Consider the following 17,754-nt stretch of genomic DNA (forward strand, 5'->3'; position numbering starts at 1 on the left):
GAATGATTGTGTTGTTGACAGAAGTGGTGTATTGAATTCTAGAAAGCAGCTGCTGCAAATTAAGTGAGAGTTAATGACCAGAATAATTAAAATATCAGGTGGTTGGTATTACTTCATATAATAATAGGTGGGAAGTATTACTAACTGCTTTCTGTAAACTACATCAGTATTTCAGAATACACAATAAAGAGTTGGAATGGAAAAGACTTCAACAGAAAAAAGAAAGCTTTCTGTCATAATTGTGATTTGGTATTACTTTCATAAATATTATTTCCAACATGCAGAGGAGGGTTTTTTGCTTGCTTATTTTGCTTGCAAAAATCAAAGGGTTGTTTTGCATTTTGTTGTTGTTGCTGTTGTTTGTTTCTTTTGGTTTTTTAGTTGCGGGTTTTTTTCCTCTCATTCTCATGGAACAGCCCATTCTGTATACATACTTTTTATCACAAGCCTGGTTGGGCTTCCTCCATATGGGCACTTACCAAGCTGCCGTGCTTGAAGGTACATTTTGTGTTTCTATATTTCTCTATTTCTCTAGATCTGTATTCCATTTATCTTTTTCTGGCCTTGAAAGCCAGTGTGCACATTGTTTCTTTACCCTCTGAGACAGCATCCTTCAGCCCCAGTCTACACTGGACATTGCAATTCCTCAGTATGGAGTGAAGGGCAGGATGATCTATTATTTAAGCTACTGGCTAAAAGTGTTCCTTTTCGTATGGAATTCATAGGTGTTGCAAGACAACTTTAAATACACCTATAACTTCTTCATGAAATCTTGCAGAATTCTAAGATCTGATTGCAAAGGATTCCTTATGTAGCTACTATTTAATCTTTTTTTTTTCAACATTTGCTCTTCATCGGTCCTTCAGCTTTTTCTTTATCTACGTTCTGATCAGGAAAATGAAGCTTTTTAAATTGCCCACGCCTTCTCTTAGAGTAGTATTAAGCTAAAAGAGTAGGCATTTGCAGAGCAGTGCAATGCTCTTTGTAGTATTTTGCTGAAAAAAAAAAAATTTTGAAAAGTTCTGGTGTACCTCGAGAACCCACGTGTTATCTCCAGATGCGATACTGGCACCTCCAGCCATGCTCTGATGATCTTCACAGATGAAGGCTGGACCTTCGTCTGGGAGCCCGGTTAACTGGAAGAGGTAAATGCTGGAAAGGTCCCTGAAAATCAGTTTAATAGAGTCAAGCAAAGTAGCTTGAGCAGAAAACTGTGTGTGATATTGTTTAATCCAGCCTGTACAAACCACCAGACACAAGGGAGGGGAAGATGGATTTAACCTCTCTGATCCTGGCACTAGAGCAGATGATTAAAGGCACTCGTATAACTGAAAAAGCAGATTAAGTATGTAAACATGCAGCTATAAAGTACCTTTATGTTCACTGCCTAAACTTTTTCCCCGGGCTTTCCAAAATGCCATTCCTGGCATTTTTTACTGATAAATGTATTAATTTCAGGTAGTTATGAGTTGAAATGTTATACCAAAAATTGTCCAGTCAATGCAGCCCCTCTGAGATTTATGAAAGGCATAAAAATGTCCTTTTTCTGCCTAATGAGCAAGGAGCAGATAATGAGCATGAGAGCACTGTTTAAAATTTTCATGTGAAGCAGTAATCTAAATCTCCATCAAAATAAAATTGGGTAACTTGTCAGGTTAAGAGGACAGAGAAGCTACCAAAATGGAACAAATTGTCCTGCAGATCTGAATGTGGACTCGGTGGGTTTGTAAGTCTCACCTAGACTTAAAACTGGCTATACATGCTGTAAAATGGTGATTATATCAGTGGAAGCTGGCAGAGAATGGTTATTTAGTGACTTACTGTTCCAGGCACAAGAGTGCATTCACCCTGATGGCTCCATTGAACATAACTTTTGCGGCTCAAAAATTATATTATAGTGTTACAGTGAAATAAAGAAATGTCATCTCAAGGTAAATGACCTTCAAAAAGAAATTAAAGACTAGTAAGCACATTAGACTAAGTGTATAAATGTGATTTAAACTTGGAAAATTAAGGAAATACCAGAATAAAGACCTAAAACTTCTAAAAGTTAATCACCTGAAGCCAAAAAGCATTCATAGCCATTTATTAAGGACTGGAAAGGACTAAGAAGACTGCTCGCCACTATGATAGCACAAAAAACCACAGGCAAAAGTGGTACTAAAATTATCCATGAAATCAGCTGTAAAAATCACAGACCCTCTCTCCATGTATGCACCTGCTCCAGTAAGAAAGGAAAAAGACTTTTAGAAAGTTTTATTCATTTAGTGAGTATGAAAGAGAGCTTCTTTGTGCTCCTGCTGGGTAGTTGGTAAGCGTCCGCAGAACGGTTTGTCCCGCGGTGTTTCCATGCCGGCATAGCAGCGTACTGCAGCAGGAGGTGACGCTACCACAATTTATACGACCCGTATGTGCTTTTACATTTCCCCCCTCAGGCTCATGGCTGCAACCTGACTAAATACACACAGAGACTGCTTACAAAGATAAATGGTAAAGAAGCACTTTTGCCTCCAAACTCGGGCATTTTCAGACCCATAGCAATTATATGCCAATTTTTAAAGGAGTGAAAGTCATTGGCGTGAAACCACTTGTAGTCTATTTCAAGTTAACTCCTCTCTGTTCCAGTGTTTCTCAAAAAGGTCAACCACCTACCACTGCATGATAAAAGAGGCAATGAAATCTGGCTGCATAAATCCATCACTGACTGCTGAAATCCATGCTTTGGGAGGATGTCCCAAATCCACTGAAAATAATGAGCTGAAGTTGGAGGAAAAAACGCACAACTATACGTGGATAAAAGAAGGGAAAGTAGCTTGTGACAGAAGCTGAAAATATGTGACGGGCTTAAAATATCCAATGAAAAAATGCATTTCTTCACCAGCAGTGTCAGTAAGTTTATTTACATTCATTTTTATCAGTGTGTTTTACTCACACAGAGCTCAACCTCCTCATAAAAGAGATACTCAGATACTCCTAACAGCCTTCCGGTGCCAACAGATTAAATTTGGGTTAGAGATTACCAAGATCCACTATATTTATACCAACATGTGCAAGCAGATATAGTTTTAGTAGATACAGTTTTATTGGCTTCAGCATTCACAAGCTGATTAGCAGATACCGAGATCTGCCTTTGAGAGGTTAGCATTCTTGTAGTTACTACGATGGAGGAGAAAAACTGAGATATGGGGTGATAAAAATTATGAGAATTAGATAAAAAATGAATAGCTGGATAGAATGATGTGGATAGTCAAGAAGCCAGCCAGCTCCCACTGTGTTTTATAATTGTCAGGTCTCTGCCTGGGAGCAGATGACCGATGGCTGGTGTTACCAAGGCGAGTAGAATATGTCCCGTTTTAACCTTTTATTTGTTTAACCTTTACTGTGTGGGTGAGAATGTGCAGCTGAATTTCTTATTACTTGGAAGGGATTGTATTATTTTTTTTTTTTACATCAGGGATGATCAAAGTTTTGCAAAGTCCTTCTGTAAGTAGCTGTTAAAATGGATCTGTAATTATAAAAGGATCATATCCATCCTCAAGTTTTATTTCCTGTCATTTCTGTAGGGTTGCCTATTTTCCTAAAACACTGAAAGGAAAAGAGATTAAAAGCACAGAATTTAGAAAAAAATTATCTGTTCTAAAGATGTGGAAAAGATAGATAAATAGAAAACACTGGTATCCAGATTTATTGGTTTGTGGTTTGGGTCTATCCAAAGGTTAAATAGCGGTGCTATGTATTTCAAAGAAAATGAACATTTTAACTCCCAAGTGCATAACTATAGCAGTAAATAGGGCACACATCAGTTCAATATTATGATATTCAGGGCAGCCATAAGCATCTTATCTCAGCATGACATATTCACACATCTGAAGTTCCTAGTAAAATCCCTTTGAGTGTTTTCCAGTGTAAAGGTGCTGGACAATCAAAAAATAATTGCACAGACAAGTACACTTGACAGCTATTAGGCCATTTATTTAGTAATGCCTGGACTAAAATGGAGTAAGGTCACCTGCATTAGTCATAGTTCTGCTGTGCCCAAGTATGCGTAAGCACTAGTCACGGCCAGTAAAGAGCACCAAGGCCACCGTCTTCAGCATCTGATGTTACTGAGGTCTTCAGCAATCAGAGTCCATCTAATTTTTAGCTAATAGGCATTGAAGAATTTCCCATCAAACCCACTCCTTGTTATTAAATAAAAAACCCCTTCTCATTGAGATAACCTCATACCTGAGAACAAAGCATTGGGACCTCTAGGTTTGTAAAGTAAATCTCAGACCAGCCTGAACCATAATTTCACGGTAGAAAGAACTGACCTGCCAGGACTAAGACAGTGGTTTCCACCTTCAATCTGATTATTAGTGATTTAAGTCTGGCTGGTTAGCTCCTCGTTTGCCTGTGCATGCCAACCACCCCCAGCAAGATGACTGGGTAGCCTCCATGGGACTCCAGAGAGAAGCCACCTAAGAAACTCCATCAGTTCATAACAAAAAAACCCCAAACACACATAAAAAATCATGTATGGCCCTGATCTATTGTGGTGGTAACAAAATCTACACGTACCAATGAACAAGCCAAATTAAACTGCTAGCAAAAGTCTGCTGTCATTACGCTACATTCCAAACTTATTTCACATTGCTACCTGCACAAAGACATCGTCAATCCCTTCTCAGCTGCCAAAAACCCCTTCTTGACAATTTGCTGTTAAATTTGCTATACAAAAATATATGGCATATAGAATGTTGTAAGGGTGGTAGATAGAGTGAAATAAGTAAAATATAATTCCAAATGCTAATGTAATGACTGGATTACTTGTTTACCTCTATTACTTAATTTAAATGATGCTGACTGGGAGCTGGAGTTCCATAAATCAAATGATAGGAAATAACGTATGCACTCTTCTATTTTCTTTCAGCCCTTGCTGCCAGATACATTGCTGTTATTTAATGGAATCTGCAGAACAAGCATGGGCTGGAATTGTCTAAGAAATTTAAGAATATGACTATTTATTATGCAAGGTTTCATGATTATATTATTCATTCTGCAATCTTTTGCCTTTTATGTGTTTGCAAGATTCATTAACAAGAAAAAAAGATTTAATACAGATGGCACATGGTATTTTTGCAGTAAGTTTTCTACTTAAACTTTATTTTTTCCTCAGTTTTGAATGGTACTTTGGTGAATGTCTTTTCTAAGAATCATATCAAATAGGTAAAAACTGTAATAGCAATTAAAATGTTTTAAACAGAATTGTATTTGGAAGTGTACACTGCAGTCTTTCTACCAAGCATCTTAAGAGATGTTTATTTAGCCACAGACTTTTGACTGGCTAAAGTCATACAGCTGGCCCTTCATTTGGTATAATTAAGGTCATAACATTGAAGCTAATGGAGAAAAGCTGATTTTCACCGGCTGATACTGTCCAGTGTTTATTTAGTTCATTCTTTCCTAGATCTGATCTGCATCTTTCCTGAACCTCAATCCTGTCCTACCGTACAATTTTGTTACTTAAAAGCCAATAATAAAGCACAAATCCTGCTCCCATAGAGTCATAAGGCCAGAAAAACAGCAGCAGCTGCAGTGGCAAGATGAGCAGACCGTGCAGAGGAATACCAAATCCCTTGCATGTCACAGAAGACAGTGGCACAAGGTGTGCATGAGCACAAAAGGCACTTACAGACAGGCCAAAAATCAAGAAAAAAGGTGGTATCAGTGGATTTGTGAACCATGCACATATCAGTGACCAAGCCTCTCCTCTCATACACATGATACGACTGGCTGTATCCACAAGAAAATCTTTCTTTCAAGTCCTTCTCCCAGGTTAGAGAAGGGGAGTCATGCCACATGCTGAAGTGGTCCTTGTCCCATATCCTTTTCACTAGGTTTAGTTCACGGAATAAAAAAACAGCCTTAAAAAGCTGGCATTAAACTCAAGAATCACAAGACATCCTTAAATGTAAACAACCCAAGCAGGAAAGCTAAGGTGGGTTATTCGCTTCAGGTTTTTCCCCCAAATATTATGGTTCTTGTCAAAAGGTAGACTTTCAGGGAAAGGGGGACTGAAATTTTGACACAAATTTTTATGATATTCAACAGAATTTGTCCCCTCTCAGCTTTCCTCCCATATGAGAATAAAATGTAAAGAGTGTCAAAACTTTTTTGAATTGCAAAAATATACCAATTTTATACTTTAGAAAGAACTTGTTTCAGCTTTTCATTCAAAACAACACTTCTCCTTTACAAGTATCTCTTTTTTTTTTTTTCTCCCTTTTTTTCTATTTTTAAAGAAAACAGATTTACAAAGGATTAAATAACCCAACAAGCAAACAATTTCATTCCAGGTTAACTCAAAAACAACTTTCTACGTTCTTCCTGCCTCTTCCCCCCAAACCTGGGGCTTCTTTTGGTTCGACTCGAATTTTCTTTCCGATTTTTCCACCAAACTGAAAAAACCCCCACTATTCATCCAGCTCCACTAACAGAAAGGCCTCGTGCAGAGAAATACGTATGAAGAGACGGGCTATGTAACTCTCACTACGACTACAGCCAGGCTGATAGAAGCAGAGCTCGGGGACGCCGCGGGCTGCCGGGCTGAGATTTATCGCTGCTGCTGCCACTGCCGAGCCCTCTGCCTGAGCCGCCGGAGGGACAGGCTGATGGGCTGCTTCCCAAACTTCTTCATGATCTCCTTGATTCTCGCCAGGTTGGTTTTGGAGATGGTGAAGTCGCACTGGGTAGCTCCCATGTCGTAGCCGACTTCGCAGGTCTTGGTGGCGGTGGTGTAGCCCTCCGCCTTGACGCCCACCACGTATTCCCCGGGGTTGAGGAGACGCCAGTAATCCCCATCGGCTCCTGGGAGGAAAAGAGATGGTTTTCAGGATAAGGGCCCTTTCTCCTTGAGGAAGAGGTTGTTTATGAGAATACAGAAATGCCTGCACAGGGGTAAGATGATCCCACCAGCAGCATCCCAGCATCCTCACACCAGGAAGGTGTCAACGAGGCTGCCCCTCCTCATCCCGCCAACCCTACGGGAAAACACGCCTCAAACATATTTTCCAAATGATGGAAAAAGCAAAACGGGCTTCAGTCTGCCTTAAGATTTTTGTCAGCTGAAGTCAGAAGGATCCTGAGGCAAAGGGTCCCCCGGTAATGGTTGGTGATTCCTTGCGGGTATAAAAGACCTTCCCCAAACTAATTCTAACTAGTGAACCACGAGGAGCCCCAGTGGGGTACCCACATAACACTCACGATCCTGGCCAGACCACCTGGACACGTGTGTTTTGGTGCTATTTAGTATTCAAAGCTTGTGAATGCATAATGTCAACTCACTTAGAGATCTAAGTAAATATCCCCTTCCATAAAAATCTTACATTGAGTTTTATTACGCTAATTTTCCCACAAAGTATAATTCATCAGGGTACTTCACCACTTGCCTACCTGCAAATACATGAGCAGAGCTCTTGTAATCAACTAAACTACTCATGCACAAAGCAAAATGTATTTTAACACCTCGTTGAATCAGCACTTTGTTTTCTTCTTTTTTCCCTGTAAATGATCTCAGATTACCCATACGTACATAAGGACTTTTTAAATATTATTTTAACTAGCAAGTACGCCTAGCTGTGAACTGAAAAAGGTGAACCACCAATATCTAAAATTACTTTTGCACTCTCTCCTGGGAAAACCCACTGTGGAATGAAAGTGCATATTCAAATATGCAATTCTATATAGAAATAAAATGCAACATCTCTTGTATGAAGAGGGGTTGGGTTTTTTTTAGCACTGATGAGAACTGACAGCCTTACTATCACTAGCCTTGGGTCACTTGCAATGCAAGCATGTCGCAAAAACTAAAGATGGTTTGCATAAAGATATTATATGTGGGAAAAGATTAGACTAGCTAGCCTCTGTTTAAAGAAATAGGATTTTAATTCAGGGCTTGGTAAGATACAAAACGTTTGCAAACAGCAAGTGTTAGCAAAACAGCAATATCAACTGCACCCTGATATTGCAGTCTCTGAATACAGGTGTGAAGTTGGGTGCAAGAAGCACATCTGACCAGGTTAGTTCTTGCATACCGGCTTGATCAGGTTTTTCTTTCAGCCAGTTTGACCCCGCTTGGGGTGGTGATCAAGGTCCAGATTTTCTATTTCTCAGGACTCAGGCATTTTTTGGAAGGGCTCTCTGAGAAGCAATTTATTCAGTTCTCCCCTACTATCGGGTCCATTGGCACCTTAACCAAAAGGCAAAACATAAAGCTGTCCAAGTTTCTTGAATTTATCCCTAAAGGCTCGTTTTTGGCTGTAAATTCTCTGGTGATACTACAGGGCTGACAAAAGGCCATGGATCACCCTGTGCGTGGCTGTGAATGCATCCCCGTTCCGAGGCTGGCTTTAGCCCCTCGAGTTCAAAACTGACCCACATTTTTCTGACACATTTAACAGGCAGTTCATCACAACCCCGCACAAGGCCAGAAAAAAATCTACACATTCACACACCACTGGGAAATTATTACAAAGCTGGATATTAAGCTGTTAGCAGGATGCACTTTACCTCCTTTCCATTTACAAGTAAGTAGACGTAAGTATTTCTGTCAGCTGTCACTGCCCAGAATTTAATACCAGACTAAAAGGGGTTTTTTTTGAAAATCAGATTAAATGCAGTAGATAAAAAATGCAGCAGAGCAGATGGCAAGAGAAACACAATTAAAAATACAGATAAATTTAGTAAATAATAGGATTGCTAAAAGAATAGGCTCCAGAGGGAGCAGGCTAGAGGCAGACTACATCTATCTCCATCTATCGGGTCTGCTTAGATAAAATAACAATGCGTATAAATACAAAGATAGTGTTATTATCAATAAAATGTGTCGGAGGACTCCATAAACACTTCAATTAAAAGCAACACTCTTTGAGCCTGAGAGGATAGACCTTTGTTACAATTGTCATATTTACACTTAAATATACCAAATTTTACTAATTTAAATACATTATAAAAATCTATCCTAATGATTTGTTACCTACAAAAGACTCTCCAGGAAAGCTAGCCATAGCGCTGCACACCCAATGCATGCAACAACTAAAACTTAACTTTTCTCTACTGAGCAGACAGCCTGGAATGAGACTGGAGAGTTATAATACCAGAATTATGCTTAGCTTAGACTGATGTTATTAAATATTACTAAATGCCACCTCAAAATCTTTGGGTTTGGTTACACAATGTATTCTGAAATCATATGAAACTTATGAAAATATTCAGAAAAATTTCGCTGAACGTCGTGTGAAATTAAATTAATTATGGTTTATTGCAAAAATCACACAGAAACACGTATCTGTCTTTGAACTCTGGCTGTAAGAAACTGTACGTTTCTCCATTGAGATTTGCTTTGAGATTTCCAAAGTGCGCAATTACAGGAAGCAACCCACAAAACTGCCTTTGCACCGTGGGGAAAAAAGGTGTCCAGGTGCATTTGGTCATCCAGTTGATGAACTCTTTTCCAAAGGTTACCTCACAGAGCACAGTCCACATCTAACCGTAACAGCATGCAATCACTCAGACTTAATCAATAGTTCCATCTGCATCAAGAGAAAATGGAATAATTTTCCACAAAGCTCTTACTCTCAGAATCAATGACTTCAATTAGCCTATTAATATTGTTAGCCTAGTGTCAGCAGCCCTCTCTTCCCATAAGAGATATTGTACATGCAAGAGAAAGTAAAAAATAAAAAATGCTTTCTATGCACTTTTTTTTGTCCACAGAAAGAAGCACAGAAATTTTCTCAAACAAGTAAATGTTATCAGAGGGCCTTTACAACTTTTGTCTGGCTCTACAGGGTAGGTGACCACATTTATGTATCAAAGAAACACTAGATACCTTACAGCTTAGCTCACTTCAAACAAAACTTATATAAATAGAGATAGCGGCCATAATTCTTCTCCTGCTTGGCCTATTTTTGTATCAAGGCAATCCACAGGTTTAAATGGATACATATTTCATTTTAAAAGGTATAAAAGAAAGAAGACTGCTGACAATTTGCTTTCGTTCTCTGGAGTTTTACATGTCATCTTAGCTCTTTGGCTCCAACATAAATTCTCAAAGACTAACGAGACATACATTGTTATCTGTATGATATAAAACAACATAGAACTTTTATGTTCCCATCTACAAAGTGAATCCCAAAGAGTGTCAGCTTAAACGTCTCATTAAAAAGAAGAATTAAAAAGAATAAAATAAGTACCTTTATTTGTACTAACATGTGTAGATGGCCTTAAAGCCGTAGAAGCTCAGCTCTAAGTCTAGATGTCAATATCTGCAAGATTCCCCGAGCGTTACAAGGTGGATTCTGGGATCTTGCAGATTTATTACACATGCCACTGGGACTCCCTTCCATATGCACGTTTGCTGTCTTTAAACTGTTGATTTTTCTTTCATGTGGCAATCCAGTGTACGGAGAGCTGGATATTAATCACCCATTGCATTTACTCGGCCTCAACCAGAGCAATATATTAATTCTGTTAACAGAGTAATAATACAGCCTATAGTTTATGGCAGTCTTTCCAGACTGCCAAGACTTCCAAGACAAGGAAAAACAACTGATTACTTTAATTCCCACTATCATTTCCCAGTAGTCCTATTTTGAAATATTTAAGGCAGAATCATTATTGCCTAATTAAATATCTGTCATTCAATGTTTTCTTTACAACAGGGACACAGTAGCACTGAAATAAACTTAATCATAAACTAAGTTAGATAGTCCAAGATTTATTATTGGCTCAGATAATCTACTGTAGCAAACATTAGAGATTTGAAAGTCTCTTACCCAAAGCTCTAAGATACTCCATAGCCTGAAATCAGTTTACCTGTCAAAATGTGCCATACTGTATCTCACTGGCAAAGCACGTGAAAGTGGCAGCAAATGAAAAACCCAGAATGCCAGTCAGGACGCGAAAACTACGTAAAAATAGTGTTCCTCTTTCTAATATTGAACCAAAACTAGACTACGCAACAATATGGTTTGTTTGATTATTCACCATGATCCTACTTTTCCATAAAAGTCCAACAGAAACCTTGTTAACCTCTTTCAACCAGCTCTTTAAGTGCAATCCCTAAAGATTCCTGCTGACATCTTGCTTTTCTATTTCTTTCTGCGTGCTTGTCTCCTTGCTATATCCCCCTGTTGTTTGCCCGTTTAAGATTACTGTGTGTCTTAAATCACGGTACAGTACCTACACAAACACAATGGCCATTGGACACTATCCCACCTGCTGCCTGTCAAAGCAATTTTCAGGTATTACTATTAATCTTGTAATTAGCTACTGTCTATTTAAAGCAGTTCTTTATTTAGTACCATAACTACTTTCCAGGCCTAGAATTTACTCTGAGTATACATACCTGTGTCTGGGTATAGATCAAGACTGTGCTAACGAGGCAAATAGCCATTTGTGCTTTTTTTTTTTTTTTTTTTAAACTATACATATTGAAAAGTAATTCTCTGGGCTGCAATTCACCTGTGCAAAGCAATGTTTCTGCTGAGCCCCATTAAACGATCTTTCACAAAGCTGTAATGTTTTGCAGGAGAATCTTCAGGTTGTGAAAATCCTCTTTCCCTGCAACAGCTGTTTCTCCTCTGGACACAGCTCTAAATCACATCTCCAACACATTCACAGTCCTGTAACTGCTAACAGCCAGAGGAACATTCTTCACCCAACCAGGCATTACCTACACCCTTGTTTTTCAGTGCTATAATTATTCTGGGTTAGATTTGCACTACCTTTACATTAGAAAAGGCGCAATAAAAGTTCTTTGGACACAGCCTTATGTAGGCTATTGATTTTAGGCTGATGAAAGGCTATTTGCTCGATGCTTTAAGAGAGGTGGAAAGAGGAAGAGGGGTAGAGAGGAAAGGCTTAATCCTGTTCTTGTCCACCCGGCTGCACCATGGAAAGAGGTGACTCCCTCTTCACGTGCCACTCCTTCTGCAACGCTCTCCTTGGACTGTCTACTATCTGCTGGCTTTTCACAGAAAAGAGTTCAAAGTTGCAACGAGGTTCTGTATTTTGTTTTTAAACCATAAATCTGGTCATTTGCACTGACGTTTTGGGGTTTGGTTTTGTTGTTTTTTTTTTTTTACCTGTGCGAATGTCATGGTTAACACCTTCTACTGAAATAACAGCATTTGGGATTCCCTTTCCGTGCACATCTTTTACTATGCCTTTGATGCCCCGATGGACCTATTGAGACAATAAACAAACAAATATTGCACAGCAATGAACAGTACCATCATTAGGAAGATATCATAAATCATTAATTCCATATGGGAATTACAGGTATTATATTCCTACTTTACGGTTCAGACACTTTTGAAATATCATTATTAACCCAGTATCAGCCTCCCAGGCATCAGCTTATGGTGAATCAGCTTTACAAATTCTGTTAGGATTCCTGAGGCATCAAATTCAAAAGATAGATAAAACGAGCAGATAACGCAGCAGACGTAAGGTCTTTTTCTGGCAGTCCTTTCTAGCAAGCTCTGCACTCATGCCAAATTTTGACAACCTTCATTATTTTATTCTCCTAAGTCAAAACAGCCCGGCTGAAGTGATACGCCAGTATTGCTCGTAGGTAAGGTTCCTATCACAAATACCAATAGTCATGTAATTAGCCATGCAAGAAAAATATCAGAAACCTTAAACTCCCTTCCAATCCGAAAGGAGTCATCAAGTTATTCAGAAGTTACTCTTCTGTTGAATACCTGTTCCATAAAAACAATCAGGGACTCGCGGTTGTTTTCCCATTCTTCGGGCAACTCACTCTCGTGGGGATACTTGTCACAGCCAACGTAGATGGATAGCTCAAAGCAGTTAGTGTGCAGATAACTGAAGTCATTTATGCCTGTCAACAGGGGGTAAAAAAAGAAACAATTTTATCTCCTCTTTTAATCTATTGATCAGATCTGATTATTTTATGCAAAGTAATATAGAACTTATTTAAACACGAACTGGGTATTTATTTAGCTGGCTTAGTCAGCAGACCTGGCAGGGCAAAAGATTTTTAGAAATGCCACATCTCCCATAGCAAAGCACCAGAGTAACACCAGAGCTGTACATTTAACAAAACAAGACTTTCTGAAGACAGCGTCCCATTAACGTGTTCAAAACGGAGGACACAAGATTGCACCGTGACAGCACGGGCCGCTGTGTCAGCCCAGCACCGCATCCCCAGTCCCTTTGCTGCAAAGAGCAGCATCCTTCTGCCATCGCAAAATTTAAAGGAAATACAGATTTAGCAGAAAACAAACAAACAAAAAGTCATTCCAGATAACATTTCTATTATATTGGTGGAGAAGATGGGGACACAACCACAAGATGTTAGGAAAGGTCTCTCTTTACAGCAAAAAACTGGTGCTTTGCTTTTAAGAAAGCACGAAGCTTCACTAATGCTGGACACTTTCCCATGGAGCAGCTTTCGCTTAGGACTGTTCTGGGCAGAAACGGGATGAGTCTACGTTAGCTTGCATGGATGTGCACCCATGAACCGAATTTATACAACCCTAAATGCCAGGACACAGAGCAATGTGCACACAGTCATTGTTACGTAAAAGTGATTTAGCAGAGCAGTTGATGAGAGAGTTTCTCAATGTAAATGTTTTCCTACATCAGTAATCTAAACGATAGGAAAGCCAGAAAAATCAAGGTAGTAATAATTCTTTTAAGTTATATATGGCATCTGTTAGCTTGTAAGGAATGAAAGGATCTGTTCTGTTTTCTCCGTATTATGGCTTTGCAGAGGACTGGAATCTGCACCTTCGCTCTGCAATAGCAATTTCCATCAGAAATATGTCCTAATCAAAACCCAGGAACCTCAGGGCCTCTGACCTCTGAGGAGCTGCGGTTTAAGTCCATGTTACAGAGAGCGCTGTGACCTTTGCAAAGGTCCTGAGCACTAAGGAAGACTGTACTTAGATATAGTTCTCAAACATTGCCATTCTGCAGGTTTCTCTCCCATTTCTCACAATTATTTTTCCTCTGGGAAATTCCATTTGTTAGTTCTCCTCAATCACACAGATAACACGATACAGTACACAAACATTACGGGAAGAAATGATGTGAACTTCATTTCTCATTCCACCTGCAGTTCTAATAAAAAAATATTTAAAAAAACATTTATTAATGATCAGTAATTGTTATATTTGTTATATTTTAAAATTGTTATAAATTAAATTTTTTATATTTTAAAGATTAGCAGGAATTGCATTCACTGAGTGCTTGTGATTGAAAAGAGTTAAAAAAATCCCCCAAGTCCTGTCCAATTACCATAGAGCAGTAGTCAAGTATTTAACGAGCCCTCAGTGCCTTCTGGATGGAGAGCAGGAGGATTATATAATACAGATGTTAAGCTTTACACTTTTGTTGATGAAGAAAGCCTAAATATCAGACAGTGGCATATGCTACTCTGCATAAATGTGCTTCCCCTCCGTTTGAGAAACAGCCACAATTATTTTCCCCCTCACATACTCTATCGCATCCTGATTAATCTGTTGTGAAATGTTTTGCAATACACAGTAATTGCTCAGTTTTAATACATGTATTTAAGAAAATGGCTTAACGTTGCCAAGAGCAACTCTTTGCGTAGCTCCTGAACATGCAAATCCAGCCTTGAAAACACTGGAAATGAAAGGAAATTCATCTGTTCTTTGCTCTTTGTGCAGTTCAACCAGTGCAGAAACGTTATATATAAAATTGGTGAAGAACTTGCACTCATTGCAGTCCAAAATACGTGCAGGAAATAGTATGGCTGGGTTTCAAAGGCACACGGAGAAGTTCGATATCTGCGCAAGATATCTGTGGTGCACATAATTCTCTAGGGACTCTCTGGTGCTGAAAAAGAATAAGAAAAATCCCTCATAAATTTGCCCATGGCACGAGCAGTGAAAAGTTTATATGTATGATCACTGCAAGGCCAGGCAGCAGGTGGATGAGGGGAGAGAGGACGGGCAGCTTCAAGCTGGGGTCCAGCAAGGAGATGGCACCCGCGCCAAAGGACAGGCGGGGAGCTTTCTGCAAGCCACCTAGTGGTGGGTCACCTTCGGGTCAGTCGTTAAGTAAGCAGGGGTTTAGTTTAGGAGAAGAGAAAGTGTTACTCCTTGATCTAAAAGGTAAAGAAATGGAAAAAGTGGAGCGAGCTATATAACTACATCTGTACAGTCATGGAATTACAGAGTGAAAAAGTATAGGAGAAATTGGTCTTCAAATCTGGAACTGTATTTGGACAACCCTTTACACGGTGCCGTTGGTTAACTACCAGCTGCAATACATATATATGTACGCACGCATACATATCTGCAATACAAATCACTCCCATTTGTCTAAGTAGAGGAGAAGCCTAAAACCATCCTGCAGGTTGGAGGCTGAGCTCAAATGGAAACCACGTCTTTTGAGGTTTAGTCTGGAGTCCAAGGTGTAAAGAACTGAAAGCAAAAGCAGTATCTGAGCATTTTTCTCAAAGACAATCTTGGAAGTCTTACTATAATGTAAGAGCGCAGGATGTAAAGTATAATGAGTAATATTATAAAGCAATAAAACAAATCAGATGAACCAAATCCAATATGCAATTGTTACTAAGAAATCAAGATACAATTCAGCATCTATATTGTACATCATTACTTAATGTAACTTAGTGCGACAGCTGTTAGCGACATGGCCAATGTCATCTTTTCTGGATCGATTTATAATCATGTGTCTTATAGCACTTAGGAAAATTAAACTCATAAATTAGGTAATTAAGCAGTCAAGTTAGCGTTCAGATTTTTTTTTTTTTAGAATTTGCAGAAATGCATAGAAATGTGTTGTCAGGCATTGGCCTTGTGATCCGAGTTCAATCTTTCCCCCCCGAATTCAGCCAGCACTTTTCAACCTCCTGAAAAAATATTTGAAAATTTAATTCTTGGCTCTAGCCTCTAAAGCCTGGCCAGCATTAACTTTACACGGGCCAACGTAAAAGCCATAAAAGCCATGTCCAACGTTTAGAAATGTTTATGCAGTGAAACTACCTGCAAGTTACAAACACAAGCCAGCGCCAGTAAAAAGTGGTCTGCGCAGACACTCGCTTGCATCTGTTTGCCATTACTGCTGCAGTTGTTCCTGTTATTATTCAAGTGATGGCAGATGCACAGCTCCTTTCTTAATTTCATAGAATATGTTGTCTAACTGATTACTTATAAAAAAACCAAAAATTTTGAGCAGAATTCTGATGAATCAGCAGAGTGCCTGATTCTGAGCCTGCTCAAAGTGTACACCCATGGAGATAACCATGCCTATTGCTGTTAAAAATGTGCTTCTAATGGGGCTTTCCTGGAAATTGATGCTTTGTCTGCACTACAGGACACGGCTTCCCCTTCGTGCTCCTTAGCGGGGTGACAGGCTTGAGCATATGGTGAATGGTGCAGTCTGTAATTTATTCTGGCAGCAGAAATGCCTACGGAGCCCATGAAAAATTTCAGTATAAGGATGTCCAGGTCTTTTAAAAACAGGACGGTAGCAGGCAAACAGCAGCTTTTTATGGCATGTTTTTACAACTCAAAGTGAATGCAAGCGGGGGCTGATCTGTGACCAAGTTCAATGAGAATGAGGCTGAAATTGTGATTTTCCTATCGAAGGGCCACTGGAATCTCTCCTTGGAGTTGCTGCTTCAGCTCTGACGCTGGTTACCTTTGATATTCAGCAGCAGTTTTCTGTTGGCACCCTATGAGGTGGCAAAGGCTGACAGGTTCCCCCTTCTAGCGGGTTTGGACTGGGTTGCTTTTCTCCTAGCAAATCATCTCGAAGGTACAGAATCCATAAAACTAATGCATTGCACGTGCACTTTTGGAAACCTCCATAGTAAATGGAATGGTCACCAGGTCTTAGTGACACAATTTCTTTCAGTCCTCTGATACTTGATGAAGTGCAGCAAACAGACTTTCACATGGGGAAATATTCCTCCTAGGGCACATGTTTTACCACCACCGCCTCTGCAAGGTACACCGGGCAGCGATGGCGTTATCATATTTAGCAAGGTAATGCTAATTGCAATTTCTACAGACACTTACTTCCCGCCACCGTATGCCAGGAGGCTCCATTAACAGTGCCATCCTCCTTTTGGAAATCCTCCGTGTGACACGCTCTCCTTCTCGCATCTGTCATCAGCCGGTGCGTGGAGGCATAGGAATACGCGAGCCAGCGAAAGACGTGGTCGTCTGGGGTAGGGGTGTAATCCTGGGTTTTCCACATCGATCGCACCATATCGTAGGGGTACGCCACCACCAGCTCTCCTCCCTGCAAATTGCCGCCTAGCACAAAAGGAATTTTTTCCATCCATGCTATTATTGCCCGTGTCTCAACTGCCACCTGGGAGAAAAAAAGAAACAGCAGCTTTGACTCAACCTGTGAAATGTGATAATCTTGTTTCAAAGGTAGACCAGACGCGGGAGTCCCGCTGTGAGTTTCTTAGCGTGGAGTGAGTAGCCAGCACGAGAGAAGTGGCCAAGGAGCAGGGCTTCTTTACATTAGGGTGCCTGCCAGCTGTGCGTAACAAAACCTAACAAAACCTTAATGTTAGTAATTTATGCAGCAGGAACATCTACATAGAGCGAGGCCAAGAGCAGCAACCGACAGATGTCAGACCGTGACATTGCTCTCTCTGCCATCGGCTGAAATGAGTTTTTGAAATAAGGGGTTTTAAACACGGCACTATTTCTAAAGCCCACAGAACTGCCACAG

At 39.8% G+C, this 17,754-nt stretch overlaps 1 protein-coding gene across 1 annotated transcript in view; it reads right to left on the reverse strand.

Moving 5' to 3' along the window:
• Positions 1 to 2,010: 2,010 nt before the first annotated feature.
• The window catches only part of CPXM2 (carboxypeptidase X, M14 family member 2), a 79,826-nt gene continuing 64,082 nt past the window's right edge, over positions 2,011 to 17,754 (reverse strand). Inside the window, exons 10-13 of the mRNA XM_049811212.1 lie at positions 17,085 to 17,382; positions 12,750 to 12,889; positions 12,129 to 12,228; positions 2,011 to 6,849 (exon numbers count right to left, since the gene is read on the reverse strand). Of these exons, the coding sequence (XP_049667169.1) occupies positions 6,596 to 6,849; positions 12,129 to 12,228; positions 12,750 to 12,889; positions 17,085 to 17,382 (792 nt within the window). The 3' untranslated portion in view covers positions 2,011 to 6,595. The remainder of the gene's footprint in view (positions 6,850 to 12,128; positions 12,229 to 12,749; positions 12,890 to 17,084; positions 17,383 to 17,754) is intronic.

Source organism: Accipiter gentilis, chromosome 9 (assembly GCF_929443795.1).
Source record: "Accipiter gentilis chromosome 9, bAccGen1.1, whole genome shotgun sequence".
NCBI classification, from domain to species: domain Eukaryota; kingdom Metazoa; phylum Chordata; class Aves; order Accipitriformes; family Accipitridae; genus Astur; species Astur gentilis.